General features: G+C 33.6%; 1 protein-coding gene across 1 annotated transcript in view; it reads left to right on the top strand.

Annotated features, from left to right (window-relative positions):
* LOC125055524 overlaps nt 1-12,345 on the top strand; it is a 35,745-nt gene extending 23,400 nt beyond the window's left edge. Inside the window, exons 38-51 of the mRNA XM_047657988.1 lie at nt 572-770; nt 978-1,081; nt 2,028-2,181; nt 2,294-2,349; nt 3,934-4,090; nt 4,884-5,010; nt 5,655-5,764; nt 6,251-6,412; nt 7,698-7,796; nt 8,256-8,343; nt 9,083-9,183; nt 10,757-10,837; nt 11,565-11,627; nt 11,888-12,345. Of these exons, the coding sequence (XP_047513944.1) occupies nt 572-770; nt 978-1,081; nt 2,028-2,181; nt 2,294-2,349; nt 3,934-4,090; nt 4,884-5,010; nt 5,655-5,764; nt 6,251-6,412; nt 7,698-7,796; nt 8,256-8,343; nt 9,083-9,183; nt 10,757-10,837; nt 11,565-11,627; nt 11,888-11,971 (1,585 nt within the window). The 3' untranslated portion in view covers nt 11,972-12,345. The remainder of the gene's footprint in view (nt 1-571; nt 771-977; nt 1,082-2,027; nt 2,182-2,293; nt 2,350-3,933; nt 4,091-4,883; nt 5,011-5,654; nt 5,765-6,250; nt 6,413-7,697; nt 7,797-8,255; nt 8,344-9,082; nt 9,184-10,756; nt 10,838-11,564; nt 11,628-11,887) is intronic.
* The last annotated feature ends 5,691 nt before the right edge of the window (nt 12,346-18,036 follow it).

Genomic DNA, 18,036 nt, shown 5'->3' with positions numbered 1-18,036 from the left:
AACATATTTTTTTTTAAAGGTTTAGGTTGGGATAAATTTGTCACCAGTGCGTGCCTTAAAACTTTTGAGTAAAAAATATTTAAATTTATATTTTAATAATATATTATTAATATTTAAATTTTGAGTAAAAAATTAAATATTTTTTCAAGCCAATAATATGTCGATGAATAATTATCACTGAAACAGATCTGGCTGGATGAAAGTAGTCACTTGTTATTACCGTTGTCAATTACAGACGAGACGAGATCTTTAAGAGATGTATGGCGGCTTTATGAGTTATGACTGACAATAAATTATAATAGATTTGTATGTTATTTGTTATAAATTGATGTTGCTTCTTATTATATACTAACAAAATAATATATATTCTTATATATAATTGTGTTAGTTTATTTTCTCATGTAATGTTGTAATGTTCTTAATGATTAATGTCTTAAGCCGTATATTACAAATGAGCATGAATGTTTAGTACTTGTAGCAATGTTTAAAAGTATTTTATTGCTACAAGTACTTTTAAGCCTTTAACTTGGGATTATTGGTGGAGCCTTTGCTTGATAACTTAAAAATTTAGGTTCACACGCGACGCTCTACTCCAATCTGCGTGTGGAGCTATAGTCGGTGCTTGTATGTCCCACGTCCGTCGTCCTCACCTCTGGACGCGACGTACCGTTGACGAAATCATGGCGGTGGCGTGTCAGCTCTTCACTGCTTCATTGGGGTCGCTGGGGTATGAATTTCGACCTGGAGAGGATGTGTTGCTGCCTTTGCAAGTAAGTTGTCTCGAGTTTTAATTGCGGAACATTATATCTATACTTTGCTTAGAATTCCTTTTGCCCGGAAATTTACAAGTTGATTTCCGGGAAGGCACTTAAAAAGCTTGGACCACTATTCACTCACTACACATTTTTCATGGGAGAACTTTTTTGTTTATCCATCAACAAAACCGACTCCTACATTTCTTTAATTTCTTGTAAAAGGTCCTAAAGAGATTCGTGTTGGGTGTTAACTACGTGAGGTATGACTTGCAACAAGTCTTTACTGGCAAGTTGGAGCAGAAAGAACCTACTGAGATGACTGTCAGGTACGTATACGTATATTACGTAAGCAAATTTACTGCAATTTATACCACCCACACCCCCAAGAGGAGGGGCCTCTTGTCAGCAAAAGTAAGCAATGCTCTCAAAAATAATAGTACATAAACGTATAATTTTTTTGTAGGAATCCTCGAAAACGCATTTTGTTTTCAAGCAAAGACAATGTGTGGGTAATATGTGTACCTGTAAATAATTACTGTTGACGTAATGACCTATAAGAAATTCAAAGCCCCCCTCCCCCTTTAGTGCTTACTTGAACGGCCCCAAAGCTATAATAGTCCAAAATCTAAATGTTATACTACTTGAATGTATTTTGATGCATTTACATCTCAAACCGAGTGTACAACAAAAACTTAAGGGGTTTATAATCGACATTTATGGGTTTTTGAAGTTGTTCCTATATTCTATAAGAGTAAGCATTACTTTGACAGAATTTAAGGCTTTAGTAAAATAATAATTTAATTTTTATAATCCACTGTTATATTAATTTTGTATAAATTAAGCACGTTATGTTGTAAAACCTTTGGTAATTCTTAATCCACTTAATCCACCAGTGTCACCAAGTGTATTAAGCGTGCAACCCTTATCCCTGAAGCTATGCCAATGGAAGTTTCTTTGTATGAGTGCAAGTAGCACTTGCTCGTATTGTGAAGGCAAACATCGTAAGGAAACCGGCATGTCTCAAACCTAAAAATCAATATAGCATAGAGGCAACATAACAATATCAGGCATAGAATGCTGATCACCTACTGCGTCCTAATTCTTAAAGGGCCGGGAACGCACTGGCAACGTGAGTGTCCATGGGCACATATCACTTAACATCAGATCATCGTCGTAGAAATGGATGCAATCTTAAACTCGTAGTGCCACTGGATTATTATTAATATTATGTCAGTTATTATTTCTGGTAGTTATCATATAATTTTTATTTAGATGTGCACTCGAGAGATTCTTTGAATCCCACACGCACGGTATCCTATGGTCAGTGCCTCATGCAGTGGCAGTATGGAGAGTGGTTGGAGCCCCATCATTTTACATGATGGAGCCTCACGCTTGTGGGCCTACGGGACTTAGGGTCGATGCTCAGGTATAATACATATAGATGTAAAAATCTAGTTCTTAAAAGTCTTATAGTCCAGATACACTTATACCGCGATTGAGGTGTATAGTCAGAGGTTATATTTAGATTTTGGTTTCAGGATGATGGGGCGGCATGCGTTCTAACATTTACATCTGCCAAATTAATGGCGTTTGCGTGAGTATAAATTTTGTGGATAGTGTTAGTCCCGGACTTCGCTTACAGGAACTTTAGAATAATCGCAATGGTCGCAAAACTATCTCAAAATTCGGCATGTTATAATAGACCAGCCCTGCGATTCTGTAACTCACTTCACGAACTCACACAGCGGTTTTCGCATCGGCGGTCTCTCTCAAATCAGTCGTGAAGCAGTCATTTTATGATTTGGCATTCTGATAAACAATAAAGTACAAGCTCCCACCTTTTCAGAATGCCAAATCATAAAATGACTGCTTCACGACTGATTTGAGAGAGACCGCCGATGCGAAAACCGCTGTGTGAGTTCGTGAAGTGAGTTACAGAATCGCAGGGCAGTGCAGATAGCCTTTAAAATAAATAAAAAGTGAAAAAAATAATAGTAGGATGAAACCTATTGGAAAGGCAGGATAATATTATAAAAATTAAAAGAAAAATAATTTACGGGCGATCTGAGGTCGGGAAGGGGAAGGGGGGGGAGTTTTAAGGGTAAAAAACGGTTTATCTCGATTTCCGGAAAAACTAAAAGTCCTATCGAAGAAAGTTCAATGGCAAAGTTGTAGGTAATAAAAAGATCTAAAACTTTTGTATTCACACATTTTTCACATAACCTCAAAATTTATGTGAAAAATTCAAAAAACCAAGTTTTTGGTTTTTAATTTTTATCTTTTACAAATTTCTTTTTTTTTTAACGAAATTTGGTGAAAACTTACCTTTCTATGTCCCAAATACGCTGTAATTTATTTGATTAAAAATATTTATTTTTTCACCCTATTCTGAATGAATATCGAAAAAACACCCTAATTTTCAAGCGAAAATTCACCCGTCAAAATATCAGCTTTTTTCAAATAGTTGATGTGCTTTCAGTTTGTTGAAATCTCTTCTTTCCTATGGTAAAAAAAAATATATATATTACCATAGTAAATCTTCTCAGAAAATGCAAAAAATCGTATGCAGTAACGCCCAGACCCGTCATCCCCTTACATAAAACGTGTACATATGTTTTTTTGCCAATATACCGTGATAGCTGTTACTAGACTATGTAAAGATTGAAGAACATTTACTCCTTATTTATAATTCTTACAGTAACTTAATACTAATACAATATAAAACTTATTTATAAAAAAAATATAAGATCATGATGTTACATATAAACAAACAAGATCATTATCATAACTAGTTTTTTCATCTAACCAAGTCTTCTTGTTACATAGTATTTTTTTTTTTTTAAAGACAATTCACACCAATTGACCGAGTCCCATGCTAAGCTGGTGAAGCTTGTGTTATGGGTACTAGGCAACTGATATACATACATAGATAGACATATAAATACATATTTAAACACCCAAGACCTAAGCACAACACCAAATGCTCATCACATCGATGTTCGTCTCAGCCGGGGATCGAACCCGGGACCCATGGATTCGCAGTCAGGGGTACTAACCACTAGACCAATGAGTCGTTACCAAAATCTAATTTGTTGTACATTTTGATCCACTATTTCTGTTTATTTATTATAACGCTTCAAGTTGTAAATGAATAAAACAAATGACTTCACTATTCTAGCTACCTCCAAAATATCCCAGTAGTAGAAAGACCGAAACACGATTTCCAACTATACGCGATGGCTGCGGTGGTTCAGCCAATCAAGAAGTTGGGCGGTGTGGAACCACCGTTGGTTAGAGCCCCACCTGGTGTTAGGCTGGTGCCGGCTACTAGTAAGGTAAGAGACGGGAATTTGTTTACAGAAGGAATCGAAGATTTCAGTGACAAAAAAAAAATGTGTGCGTGTACTAGGTGTACACACGTAAGAAGTGAAACTTCTTTATGACCTTATTTTTCGAAAAATGATCTACTATATGCAACTTTACAGAAATTGGTTAAATAAAGTTAAATTAGATAAAGTTTAACAAAAGGCTTTTATTATCATAGACATGAATACAAATACAATTATTTCATTTTAACTTATTACTGTACTACTATGTAGTACTAAGATTATTACAGAATTTCATTAATTGTAATAGAATTATTAGTATTACTATCATTGTTATCGTTCTTATATATTTTTGTTACTAATGGCTTCGAATCTCTTCGGATCAACCGTGGTAGGGACAAGAAAAAGATCGCGCGTAACCGAAAAATGTGACAAATGTGTGTAAGTTTTTTTCCAACGCCGATAAAGAAGTTTGACTTCAAAAAGCAACATGGCGCGTAACCTGCTACTAAATTTCTCCCATACGTCGATAAAGAAGTTTCACTTCAAAAATGGCGCGTAACGGAAAAATGTGACGCGTAACGAAAAAATGTTACACTAAATTTTTTTCCAACCCCGATAAAGAAGTTTCACTTCAATAACTTTTTACTTCGTTAAATTTTACCTTTGTGTCTAAGTATTATTAACCTACTTGATTTTTGTTTTTCAGTACCTTAAATTGGAATCCCTTTCGTTATATTATTTTAATTCCCCTGCCCCTATTGTCTCGCTAGCTATAAAATAACACAATTGCCATCATCAGGTGGATATTCATGGAAGCAAGCGGCGTGCCTCTGAGTCCGATAGGAAACACCCGCCTGGAAGTGCTACTTGCATTGATGCACAACGAGCCTCGGAGAAGAGAGACAAGCAAGAAGGAAAGCTCAAAGGTATGACACTGAGTGGCCTTGCTAAAATACATGAATAAAGTTTGAGTTTTGACGAAAGTCGAAAAAATCTATAAACTTTGAGTGTGTGCATTTATTGAATGGAAAACCGTCAAAAAATCGCAATATTACTTGTAATTATTAATAATTAACAAAGGGCATTAAATTCTGATCCCAGACGATGGCGAAGTGCGATTCGTATAATAATTAAGTTCACATATAAAAATTATAAATAAATATATTTTTGCAAAGCACCGCACAATCAGCCATTTTTAAATAGGCATGTAAAGGTCATATTAATAATAATAAAAAAAAAACTATTCATGAATGTACTGAGAAATTGTGACAAAATTGACCTATTGCCTCTGTGTTGTGGGTGACTTCTAGATTACAATTACTCCGTGGTACATGGTACATGTTTAAAACAATAATTGTTTTAATGACAAACTAGTGTTACATCGTATCCAACAAAATTTGTGTAAGACCTTAAGTATGCGTGAATGAGGATTTGAATTGGTGTGTGTGTGTGTGTGTGTGTGTGTGTGTATAATACAATAATAACAACAGTTAACATATTTATAATTGTTGTGAAAAATGATCATCTAAAGATCTTATATGTTTCTATAACGATGCCGTGTATTCCAAAGGTCAACGTAACACCAGCGGCTGGCTGGTCCTTCACGATGGTACTCAGTTCTTATCAGCTCAGCACTCAATGAGCTGTAGGAAATTCCCCTTCGCATCTAGAGGGAATCAGGTGAGCCAGATAACCATAATTACTAAAGTCTGACATATTTTGTCCGTTCTTATTGCAAGTGTCCTAATCATAAATTAGCGAAGTTTTTAGCTCAAAATGTTTTTTCTATTAAAATTTGAAATGTACTTAATACGTACATTAAGGTAGATTTCTTGTTTAATCGATTTTTGGTTGTAAAAATTATTACATCTTTACTACAAAAACTCCACTCGGGAGTTGTTTACAATATTAGGGGCTAAGTGAGGAAAGTTGCATGGTTCTTGTTAGCGTTCCGTCATGTCATTTTCACACATATATATCCTATTTCTAACTAAATAAGAGCATAAATAAAATAAACGCATACAATGCCTTTTTAATAATGTATTGTCACATATATTTATTTTCTCTCAAAGCTATTTATTTAAGGGTTAATGTACGTATTATTCCGAGACAACATTGCGTTTACATATGAACAGTTATTTATATCAGCGATTATTATATTCCCAGGGGTTGGCATGTTCAGTAATGGCAATAGCGATGTCCCGAGTGGAAGATGTGTGTCGTTGGTGCTCGTCGACCTTGGACCAGATCTTGGAGAGTGGTGACCAGCTCTACCAGGACAGCTATTTGCACTACAGGCCTCATAGCAAGATATTGCATATACAGCAGGTATATATTTAAAAGAAAAACGCTTTTTACCGGATTAAAGTTATGTATTTTTATAAATTTACAACTATTTGACATAATTTTAAATTTATCCGACGTTTCGCGTGCTTTACAGCGTGCGTGGTCACGGTGACTGAAGACAAAAGATGTTGAATGTCAAAAAGTATCACAGCAGTTTTTGCCAAAACCCTCCATCTTTTAGTCGATACCAACTCCGGGGAAATAAATACAGATAATGCAACTTTCTCTGCAGCTGTGATACTTTTTGACATTCAACATCTTTTGTCTTCAGTCACCGTGACCACGCACGCTGTAAAGCACGCGAAACGTCGGATAAATTTAAAATTATGTCAAATAGTTGTAAATTTATAAAAATACATAACTTTAATCCGGTAAAAAGCGTTTTTCTTTTAATGTTATGAGTTATGTTAATCAAAGACAATACTAGGTATATATTTGCCATCAATTGTCTTTTGCCTAATACACCTAATGGTTTTCAAAGATGCCTTTGTAAGTGTTAAATACGAACAAATTATAGTTTGTGATTCGTACGGACGACCTCAGAGTTATACTGCTGATGTATGAACTTTAGACCTAAACAAATACATCCTATAACTTTTTTTGGCATGTGCCGCTGTATTGGATCGAAATATAATTAGTTACTAGTTTTCTTATCTTTCTCTTATATATTGTGACATGCAGGGCCGTCTTAAACTAGGCTGGGGCCATTGGGTACTCAAGAATTTGGGGCCCTTTTGGAAAGTAAAAAAAATCTAATTATAATATTTTTTTTTTACTTAGTTTGTCCATTTAGGTCATCAAATATAGTATGATATATTATGTAATTAATGATATTAGAATGCTGCTGGTTTTTTGGTTACGATTACGATAACGGTTTCTTTCGAGATTTCTGTTGAGTGTTCTATTATATCCTTATTAATTAGTACAGTTGGAATAGGCGCAGTTATCGATATAACGGCGTAATATACGCCTTGTAAATACCTTCTGATAACTTTTTTATTACTGATTTGTGAAAAAAGTGTGTTGTAAAAAAATGTTTTGAGAATAAATGTGGGAGAGAAATTTTCGGTCCTTCGGGGCCCCCTGAGAATGGGGACCCTGGGCACGGGCCCCGTGTGCCCTTATGGTGAAGACGGTGTTGGTGACATGCTTTAAATATTATGTTTTTACGGATGTCGTTTACAACAATAATGGAATGTAATAATATATAATATAAAGGGGTTTTTATCAGATGTTATTGTTACTGTTTTAAATAATAATATCTCAGATTCTACGCAAATTCTATACGCCCGGTAACTGCGTATGCCGCGTGGTGGTGTACAGGGCCAGACAAAAGGGAAAAGTGGATGATGACCTGGTGGAACAGGTAGGTTGCTCCCAACAATTGATAAACTTATCTTTGTTAATTATCAAGTAATCTTTAATCGTCATTTTTGTGTGTTGGTTTGTTTGTTACTAGTCATTTTTGGCAAAAGGTGATCGGCCCAGCGCTATTTTTATTTTGCCGTGTATCGCACACAATAGTGGTTAATAAAAAGGGGTAAAATCTTAAAAATTGTATGGGGTTTTTGGAGGACTGATGTTATATATATCTAGACAAGGAATCTGCAAATTAATGTTTTTTTATACTTCTATTTTAATATGAATTGGTATTGTAATGAAGTTATATTTATTCCAATTAAACTGTCCTAATTAACAAAGTGATAATCGAGTCAAGTGTCAAAATGACAGTTTGATACCAGCCACTTTTATATATGCTTTGTCGAAAATATCTTTTAATTTTACACTTTAAGCGATTTTATTATAAGCCGTTGTATGTTAACAGGTATCAGAATTCTTCCGGGAAGAGAGATCGGGTGTGTTTTTAGCTGGACGGGGTGACTTTGCTGTGGCGCTTTTCAGGACACCCAGAGGTAACTTATTTGAACTGATTTCTAAAAAGTATTTGTCAATTTGTTTGTATTATACTTTTTTATTTAATTATGTCAAAATAATATCATTATTGGTATCAAAGTAATCACTAATCAGTCTTTATAAATACAATATTTTTACATGTTTAGGGTCTGTTTCACAATGTACACAAGTTCCGAATTAGCTATTTATTACTTATTGGTGGAAAAACACTATTGTTGCGTTTCACGACTGTCAGATAGCGCTATTCGTCACATAAAATTCATCATAAGTTATGAGTCAGATGAAGTGTCGAATATCACAATTTATCTTCCAAATAATTTATGTGTTGCATAGCTATTTGGTGCTTTATCCATACATTGTGAAACAGACCCTTAATATAATTTGTTAGCTGCCAATTTTTTTTTTTGCAGCTAACAAATTAATTAATTTTTTTTTTTGCCTAAAATTTTTATGAAATCTTTGACAGGTGTCATTTATTGTCGCGTCATCTAGTCACTCACGATAAAGCTATTGTGAACAATGTTCCAAATTTGGAATTACCCAGGAGGGATAATCCCAGAGAAAAATGTCGGACCTACGTCCCATTAGTGAAATATCACATATTTGATGAAAGAGATACATAATACAATGGGAATACAAATTCGTTTGAGATCTCAAGCCCAGGAACTTACTACTTCTACTCCGGGGATATATCTAAGGATATACACTACCATATATCTATAAAACTATTGTTTTTAGGTTACTATATGTTTGATCCGGCGGATAGAGACAGATACGGGCGCGCTGTAGCCCCACCGTGCACAGGCAGAGCCAGGGCATGCTTTTCACAATACCCCAATGTAATAATTGTTTACTGTAATGTCGCGTAGTTAGACATATAGCTTTCATTCTTAGTTTATCTTTAATCGACGTCAGAAAGCCCAGAAACTTCTGTCGATTACACTAATTATAACGACGATTTTATTATACTCTAAATTACTATGTCTCCTGGTGGGAGGTGCCAGGCCCACTAGAGACCTAGTTAAAGCAAGAAAAGTCTCTCTTTAGGAAGGGTACTTTTAACACTCCCTTGCTGCTTAGCTAGCCACCGATATTGCGTTCTATTAGGGGTTCTATAATTATATAAAAAAATACTTGGCAGGAGTTATAGACCAGTGCAGATAGCCTTTAAAATAAATAAAAAGTGAAAAAAATTACAGTAGGATGAAACCCATTAGAAAAGGAGGGGAATATGATCAAAATGAAAGGAAAAATAAATTACGGTCGATCTGAGGTCGGGAAGGGGTAGGGGGGGGGGGGAGTTTTAAGGGTAAAAAACGGTTTATCTCGATTTCCGGCAAAACTAAAAGTCCTATCGAAGAAAGTTAAATGGCAAAGTTGTAGGCAATAAAAAGATCTACAACTTTTGTATTTGCAGATTTTTCACATAACCTCAAAATTTAGGTGAAAAATTCAAAAAACCAACTTTTTGGTTTTTTATTTCTATCTTTTACAAAAATTTATTTTTTTAAACGAAATTTGGTGAAAACTTACCTTATTATGTCCCAAATATACTGTAATTTATTTGATTAAAAATATTTATTTTTTCACCTTATTTTGAATGAATATCGAAAAAACACCCTAATTTTCAATCGAAAATTCTGACGTCAAAATTTCAGCTTTTTTCAAAAAGTTGATGTGCTTTCAGTGCGTTGAAATCTCTACTTTCCTATGGTAAAAAAATATATATATATATTACCATAGTAAATCTTCTCGGAAAATGCAAAAAATCGTATGCAGTAACGCCCAGACCCGTCATCCCCTTCCCTACTTCTTAGTTTACTTACCTTAGTTTTCACCAAATTTCGTTTAAAAAAATAAATTTTTGTAAAAGATAGAAATAACAAACCAAAAAGTTGGTTTTTTGAATTTTTCACATAAATTTTGAGGTTATGTGAAAAATGTGTGAATACAAAAGTTGTAGATCTTTTTATGACCTACAACTTTGCCATTTAGTTTTCTTCGATAGGACTTTTAGTTTTGCCGGAAATCGAGATAAACCGTTTTTTACCCTTAAAACTCCCCCCCCCCCCCTACCCCTTCCCGACCTCAGATCGACCGTAATTTATTTTTCCTTTCATTTTGATCATATTCCCCTCCTTTTCTAATGGGTTTCATCCTACTGTAATTTTTTTCACTTTTTATTTATTTTAAAGGCTATCTGCACTGGTCTATAACTCCTGCCAAGTATTTTTTTATATAATTATAGAACCCCTAATAGAACGCAATATCGGTGGCTAGCTAAGCAGTTGTGGACCGGGTCTGCCGTCTGCCACGACTCGTGGCCCGAGACTGACCGAGAGTCGTTTACGACGTTTTACGTTAAAGTTCACTGAATCGGTATTATTGTTTTATATGTACATCACTGTTTAGGTCACAACGTTATGCGAGAAACTAGGACCCAACATACCGCCAGTCACTGGAGTAAAGGCGGATAACGATTCCTCTAAAGATGTAAGTTTAATTGTAATATTTAAAATAAGGTTCTATGTAGCTTTTGAATGGTGATGTTAAAATGGATGAGTCGTCACTTATGCTACTACTAGATGGCGCTGAGTGTTCAGAAAATCGCGATGTTAAAGCATTTGTACTTCTCGTATATATTACGCGAATCTATCGTTACCATTTATATATAATGTATAATTTATCCAATAATTTTTGCATGACTTAATCAGTGTATTTACTGAGTAAAGTCTTATTTAATATATTAATATAAGCGTGAATTTAAGTTAACTTATGATTACTATGTAATATGTATTATAATTTATCAATGATAAGTGATAATTTAAATTAGTAATTACACTAGTGAGTGGTAACTTCTAAGTACTTAGTACAGTACAATAGTCGATGTGAAAGTTAATTTAAAACGACTTAAATGTTATACTATTATTTATTAAGTATTAACTTTATAGCAGCGTTTTTAACTGCAATCAATTTTTTTAAATGACGCTCATAATCATACATTTACTTAATAATGATTTAGATAATTAATGTTGTTTACCGACCCTCGTCCCTAAGTCCCTGAATAGAGACGCAGGTATGTTTACAAATAATTAGGATGAGATCTTTTTAACAATCGTGGTATTTTTAATAAACTCGATTAAATATTAGCGCCACACGCCGAATACTTTTTATTTGAATTATTTGACTCTGAAAACTATATTAAAACAATACATTTAAGGTTAAGGTACTTGCGGACAAGACTCCAAGGGAATCCAAGGATGAATCTAAAGAAGAAAAAGAGGTATTAATTTCACATTACTTTCCAATAATATTTACATTGAAATAAATTGTTAAACAGTAATTTAATCAGCACGAATTAATTATATTGATTTATATAACTTTTTACGATTCTCAAGATTAAGGAATATGTAGATATATAATGCACGGAAGGATATTATTTACGTAGGTATAAGGGGTCAAATTAAGGTTACATGTATCAAAATATATGTAACCTGTAAGTAGCAAACTAATGCACTGTAAAATTCAATTGAATATTACCAGGTTCACTTCGAAGAGCCGGCTGCATTTGCCATATATGGGATGGATGTGACCAGCCTCCGTAGATTGAACCAGCATGAGAGATAAAAAACATTGTTCATATACAACGCTACCTGTCTAGTCTAAAGTAATATAGTACTGGATACTATGGATTTTTTATATATTTAATTTAACGGCTTCTAGATGATAACTCGATAGCCAATCAGTCACCTCTATATGCCTTGAATTTTATCAACTGTGTCAATTTTGTATAGTGGCATCTAGTGTCAAATTGCTTAAGTTGATGAATGTCTTGTCATAGGTGTTTTTAATTTCACGCCATCTAGCGTTAAACATTATTGTAGCTTTTACATATATAAATGAAAATGTAGATGGCGTTGTATATAATAATTGCCGTAAACATGTTCTGTTTTTTGTAAAGTCCACATCGCGTAATAGCGAAATTAAAGTTTAAAAACAAAGTGTCTTTTATTTTTTACTAGTCAGTGCTCCCGATTTTCATATAGACTTAATCATCTTACTTAGTAACACAAAAATTATCAATCTTCAAAAACAGAAACATCAAAAACTTAATACGTTACTTCCTTCGGTCTGTTACTCACGCTTGATGCATTTGAATTATAACAATATATAATATCTTGTATGTTTTAGCAAGAAACACACACCAACTTACACAGCTTTAAAAGCGTATCATTAGATGCGTATACTTTACCACAAACACCATAACAATTTTTAATATTATTTTCTTTAAATCTTCGTTTCCTGGCGAAACAATATTTTTTTGGAATTGGACGGCATAAAAATGCAAAGAAATAGGAACCTACTGTTTAATTTGTTGGATGATCGGATCCAACGACATCTCAAGGTAAGTGATTCCGATTTCAAAATGAAATTTACCGAATGTCTTGGCATTAAACTTGGCCAGTTCTTTTGCGTTCTAGGGAAATGATCGGTCCTTACCACTACGCACGCAAGCTTTATTAGGACAATCAATGTTTGTAACCACGTAACTTTAGGGAAAACTGGACGATTTCTGCATGTCGTAACTTATTCACTATTCAAGAGCATTTATGTATTCGTCCTGCAGATTTTATCGGTTTCGAAGAGTCGGTGAAATTTATATTATCAAGATGGAAGCCAAAACATGTATTAAAGCAAGCGACACCACATATAACAGCTAGTCAACAAGCCAACACGAATAGAATTCTGCATTGTAACTTGCATACCGACATTGATACCCAACAATGTTTCATCAAAAGCGCCGCCAAACAAATATTTTTTAATAAATCAAAACAACTTAAACGTATCAAATTAAATTTAGTTAATTTAATTCTCGGAACGCTAAAAAGCAGACAGTCGATGGCAGTTGTTGACAAAAAGTACGTAATTAAAAATTCGGGAAAACAAAATGGCGGTGGGCGCACACAGGAGCCGAGCGGACATGGGAATGTTTTACACAGTTTGTTGATGATAATACTGATTGTCGATGACCGATTTTTATAAAATTTTATATGCATATTCAGTAGGTCTGAGAATCGGCTACTATCTATTTTTCATACCCCTAAGTGTTAAGGGGTATCCACGCCAAAATATATTTTTTTAATTTTTTAGACATTTTTTTTAGTTTTTAATTTTTTATGACACAATATACAAAAACACATACAACTTATAATTTTCACCCCTCTACGATCAACCCCTATTTTGTGTTATAGTAGATAGTTATTTTTATTGAACTAAAAATAGGTTTCCTAGAAATAATATTCATGGCAAAACGACGTTTGCTGGGCCAGTTAGTATTCTATATACATATACATATATGTATTTATTTATATTGTTTGCTAATGGTGTTGGTATATTGTACCTGTTTCAATAGGTTTAGTATTTTTCACTTTAAAATGCGGCCTTCAAAATTTTTGTTTTATAGTGGCAAATGGGCAGGAGGCTCACCTAATGTTAAATGTTAAGTGATACCGCCGCCTATAGACACTCGCATTGATAAAGGACTCGCGAGTGCGTTGCCGGACTTTTAAGAATTAGTACGCTCTTTTCTTCAAGGACCCTAAGTCGAATTGGTTCGGTACTTAATTTTTATCTGTTTTAATGTAAACTTTAAAACTATTTTTGGAAATTAGATTCCAAAGTCTCAAGATGAAAGTTTATATTCCAACGTATAAGATTGTGATTCACATACATACATATATTTAAATCACAATCTTATCTTAAGCGCTGTCACTAATGTTGTATATTTAAGAATACGAAGTAATTAGGTGACTGCAAATAAAAACAAATCAAAATTAAAAAAAGGACCGATACATCTGGTAATGTTTTACAATGTCCACATACCGCGTGTGGTCCTTTCAGCTAATTATTATGTACTCCTGCGCCGCTCCACAATATCTCAAGTTCGCTCGTCGCTGACATTTCGCGCACTTTCATAGCCCGTTTAAACACAGCTATTTTATAAAAGTCCGTTTAGTGTATACCTACTAAATATAGCTTTGTAAAAATAAAATATGTTTATTATGGAACATAAGATACATGTATCACTTATTCCACGTCATTAAATTTGAATTTGTAGGCATCCCTACTCATCGGCAAAGAAGACAGAGGGTGTAGACCGAGAGAAAAAGCCGGCGTAAAAAACTCTCGGTACTCTTTTAAAATATCAAATCATCAAACAACACTTATTTTAAAACAGATATCGCAAATTAATTAGAGGTAGCCTGTCTAGCACTAGTCCCAGGCCCTTTTATCAACTAGATAATCGTTGACTTTATAGTAAGCCTTTTTACACAGCTTTTCTTTAATACATTTCTTAAATTTATTGAAAGGCAGAGATAAAAGAGCCTCTGGGATTTTATTAAAGAAGAGTATCCCTTTCCCCAAAAAGAATTACTAACTTTAGATAGTCTAGTACGGGGAAATTGCAGCCTGCGTTTGTTCCGTGTATTAACATTGTGCGTATGTTCTATTCTAGTAAACTTATCACAATTTTTGTATACATACATAATATTTTCATAAATATATTGCGAGGGAAAGGAAAGTATATTAATTTCCTTGAATTTATCTCTAAGAGATTCCCTATGTAGTGTAATAAACTAAAAAGTTATGCGCTCACAAATATACCTTCACAAATATTTAGTTACGACGCTATTACAGTAAAGCCTAGGTCTTGTTCTAATTATATCTATCACCAGCGCCTCATCCTCTTGCCGAGTGTCAAAGTTCCGCTCTGTTCCATTCGCTGTCATTGCACTCAATGCGCCGCCATAAATTTCCCATCATATTTGTCAATATGTCATTCCTTCGCTTATTTGGTCCTCTACCAGGCTTTCAGTACCGTGGACACCATGCGCGATTACTGGACCAATAACATATGGAAGAAAAAATGCTGTCACAGTTTACTAGATTAGGATGATAGGTAAATCATAATTCTACGGTTACCGTGTTTGCAAAATGTAATAAAAATAAATTATTTAAAACTGTTGTCTATAGCGTTTTAAAGTATATAAAGAACATTAGCGGAAATAGAAAATCATGTTTTATTCCACAGAAAAGAACTATGTTTTAATTTATCAATCCAAGGTTTTAAAGTTAATAATACTTTTATATCAGTTATAATTTATAAATCGATGTATTTTTTATCTCTTCGTATTTGTCGTTTGCCTATAAGTGCTTGTCACAGTAAATGACTTATTTTATTTTTCTTATGTACCAATGTGTGAATATGCCGAGCGTTGGCAAGCGTTTGTAAATAAATAACATATTTTAAATTTTTGAAGTTATACTTCTTTAGGCCCGTTATGAAAAATTTATGAGAGTAAAATTTTACGATGCGCGCGCACCGTGACACAAAATTAACAGAATGAAGTTGCCCACGGGAGATGCTACGGAATTGGACATAATTTAAAAACAACATTCGAATAATAATACAATTTATGTTACACTTACTGTAAGAGAATAATCTATCTATATATATAAAAATGAAACCCGTTTTCCGTTGTCACGACATCACATGAAAACGGCTCGATCGATTTGTCTGATTTTTTTTTGTTGTGTTTGTAATTGTCAGGAGAAGGTTCTTATAAAAGAAAAAAAGAAAAAAATTGCGCGGAAAATTAGAAAATTCAAGAATACTTAACCACCATACAATTCGAACTTTTTGGTGTAACCTTATGGCGTTTGACATAACACAACATTGACAGAATGCGTGCTGCAAATATCGTCAGAGGATGTAAGAAAAATTAATATCGTTCAAAATAAATGCTTCGATCGGAGTTATTATATTGATAATATAATAATATGCGAGCCAGAAAAACAAACAAAGAATGTTGTATAACATAAATCATTAGAATAATAAACACTTTGTTTCTGAAATATTTTTTAATTCATTATACCAATTTGAAATCAATATTCATAGTTAAGACAGGACAACGTCTGTCGGGTCCGCTAGTAATAAATAATTATTTATTTAATTTTCCAAATGTAAACTGAACCTTATTGACTATAATGACTCCTTTTCCAGTCTTTGATTATTTAATTGTAATTATTTATTTGCATCCAATAAAAAACTATTTTTAATAATGCCAAAGAAGTATAACTTCTTACACTCGTACATAAGAACACGCACCCGTTTTTTTAACATCATCGTCAATATAATAGTGGATTTGTGGAAAGTTTCCGTACATACCTACTATGTCCTTTTATATCAACATCAAATGCTGTAAAGCACTCGATTTATGTAAATAAACTTGCGTCGAATAAAGATTTTATAAAACATACCGAACGCTGTATATAACTAGGTAAATCATTAAACAAAATTATTATTGGTTTTGGTGCTACTTACAAACAAAATTATTACTTGAAGCAATAAATCTTTGATTCAAAAGTGTGTGTCCGATTCACACACATCACAGGATGTTTAATTGTCACTGAAGCGGTTCGTTTGACATCATAAATTATGATTAGTCATGATTTAAGGTAATTCTACACTGTTAAAGATATAATATAACCCCTTAGAAAAATGAAATGTTTTGGGGGTTCCTTAGAAACAAAATGTTTATTAAGGAATTGATCCTAATTACCTAAAACATAATTTGACAGAAATTTATGGAGTAAATTGTGGATAACACGATATAAACTATTTTTTTTTTATCATGAATCTGTGGCTGAGTTAGTTACGTCATCAAATCACGAAAAGTGCGATCAAGTAGGTTTTTACTGACAAAAATTTATAAAATATATTGGGACCAACTCGATTGAAGTGTTAAGATGCAGGGTTGGCCTAGTGGCTTGCGTGTGCAACTCCCGTCCCTATCGTACCTACATTAGAATCATACTGTCAAAGAATACATCGTTTCGAAAATCTACGACTTGTGTCAGGCACAAAAGGCTTACTTATTGTCTATTAAGAAAAAAATCTAAACCCAGATACAGAAACCCTAGGGTAAGTCTAGTAGGCTGAGACAACTGTTCTTTTGGGGCGTCCCGTATCGAGAATACGGCCCCCTCCCTATGCTATAAAGTAAATTTAAAAAAAGTGCGTGCGTACAAAGTACATATTATGTCAGAAGTGAAACATCTTTGGCAAACAAATTTTTAAGTCATGTTCATATTTATACAAATCTAAAACTTTACATTTCCGAGACTTAGGGGGAGGAAAAAATAAAGATATGTTAGGAATTTAACTGTCATTAAAATATTAAAATTAATACAAATTATAAATTTAATTTTTTAAATTTATTTCTTTGATAATAAAAACACGTGGAGTTTTAAATTACAACATTACAACATTACAATTACATACATTTTTTTATTTTTTTTTATTTAAGGTAATTCACCCTTCTCACTCTCCCTTAATGGGTCTCAATCGCTCTCTCCCTTTTCTTCGGCGAAAACGATGCACATCTTCGTGACGTTCCGTAAAAATTTTACCCTCATGCGCCTAAAGAAGTTTCACTTCAAAAATATTTCATTGGACGCGAAGACAAACCGAACCTACCGTTTTGCATTTTGGCACGCAAATATCAAGAATGCTTTACATTATTACATCTTTTCTTGGTATCTTTTAGTCTCAATAGAAGCTACAATTTAGTATAGTACTGCATATTATCGCTGTTTATGTGACTCGACTTTTGAAATGATCATGAATG

This window comes from Pieris napi, chromosome 13 (assembly GCF_905475465.1).
Source record: "Pieris napi chromosome 13, ilPieNapi1.2, whole genome shotgun sequence".
Classification (NCBI taxonomy): domain Eukaryota; kingdom Metazoa; phylum Arthropoda; class Insecta; order Lepidoptera; family Pieridae; genus Pieris; species Pieris napi.
Note: the sequence above shows the minus strand (reverse complement) of the source record. Positions and strands in the feature narration are given on the sequence as shown.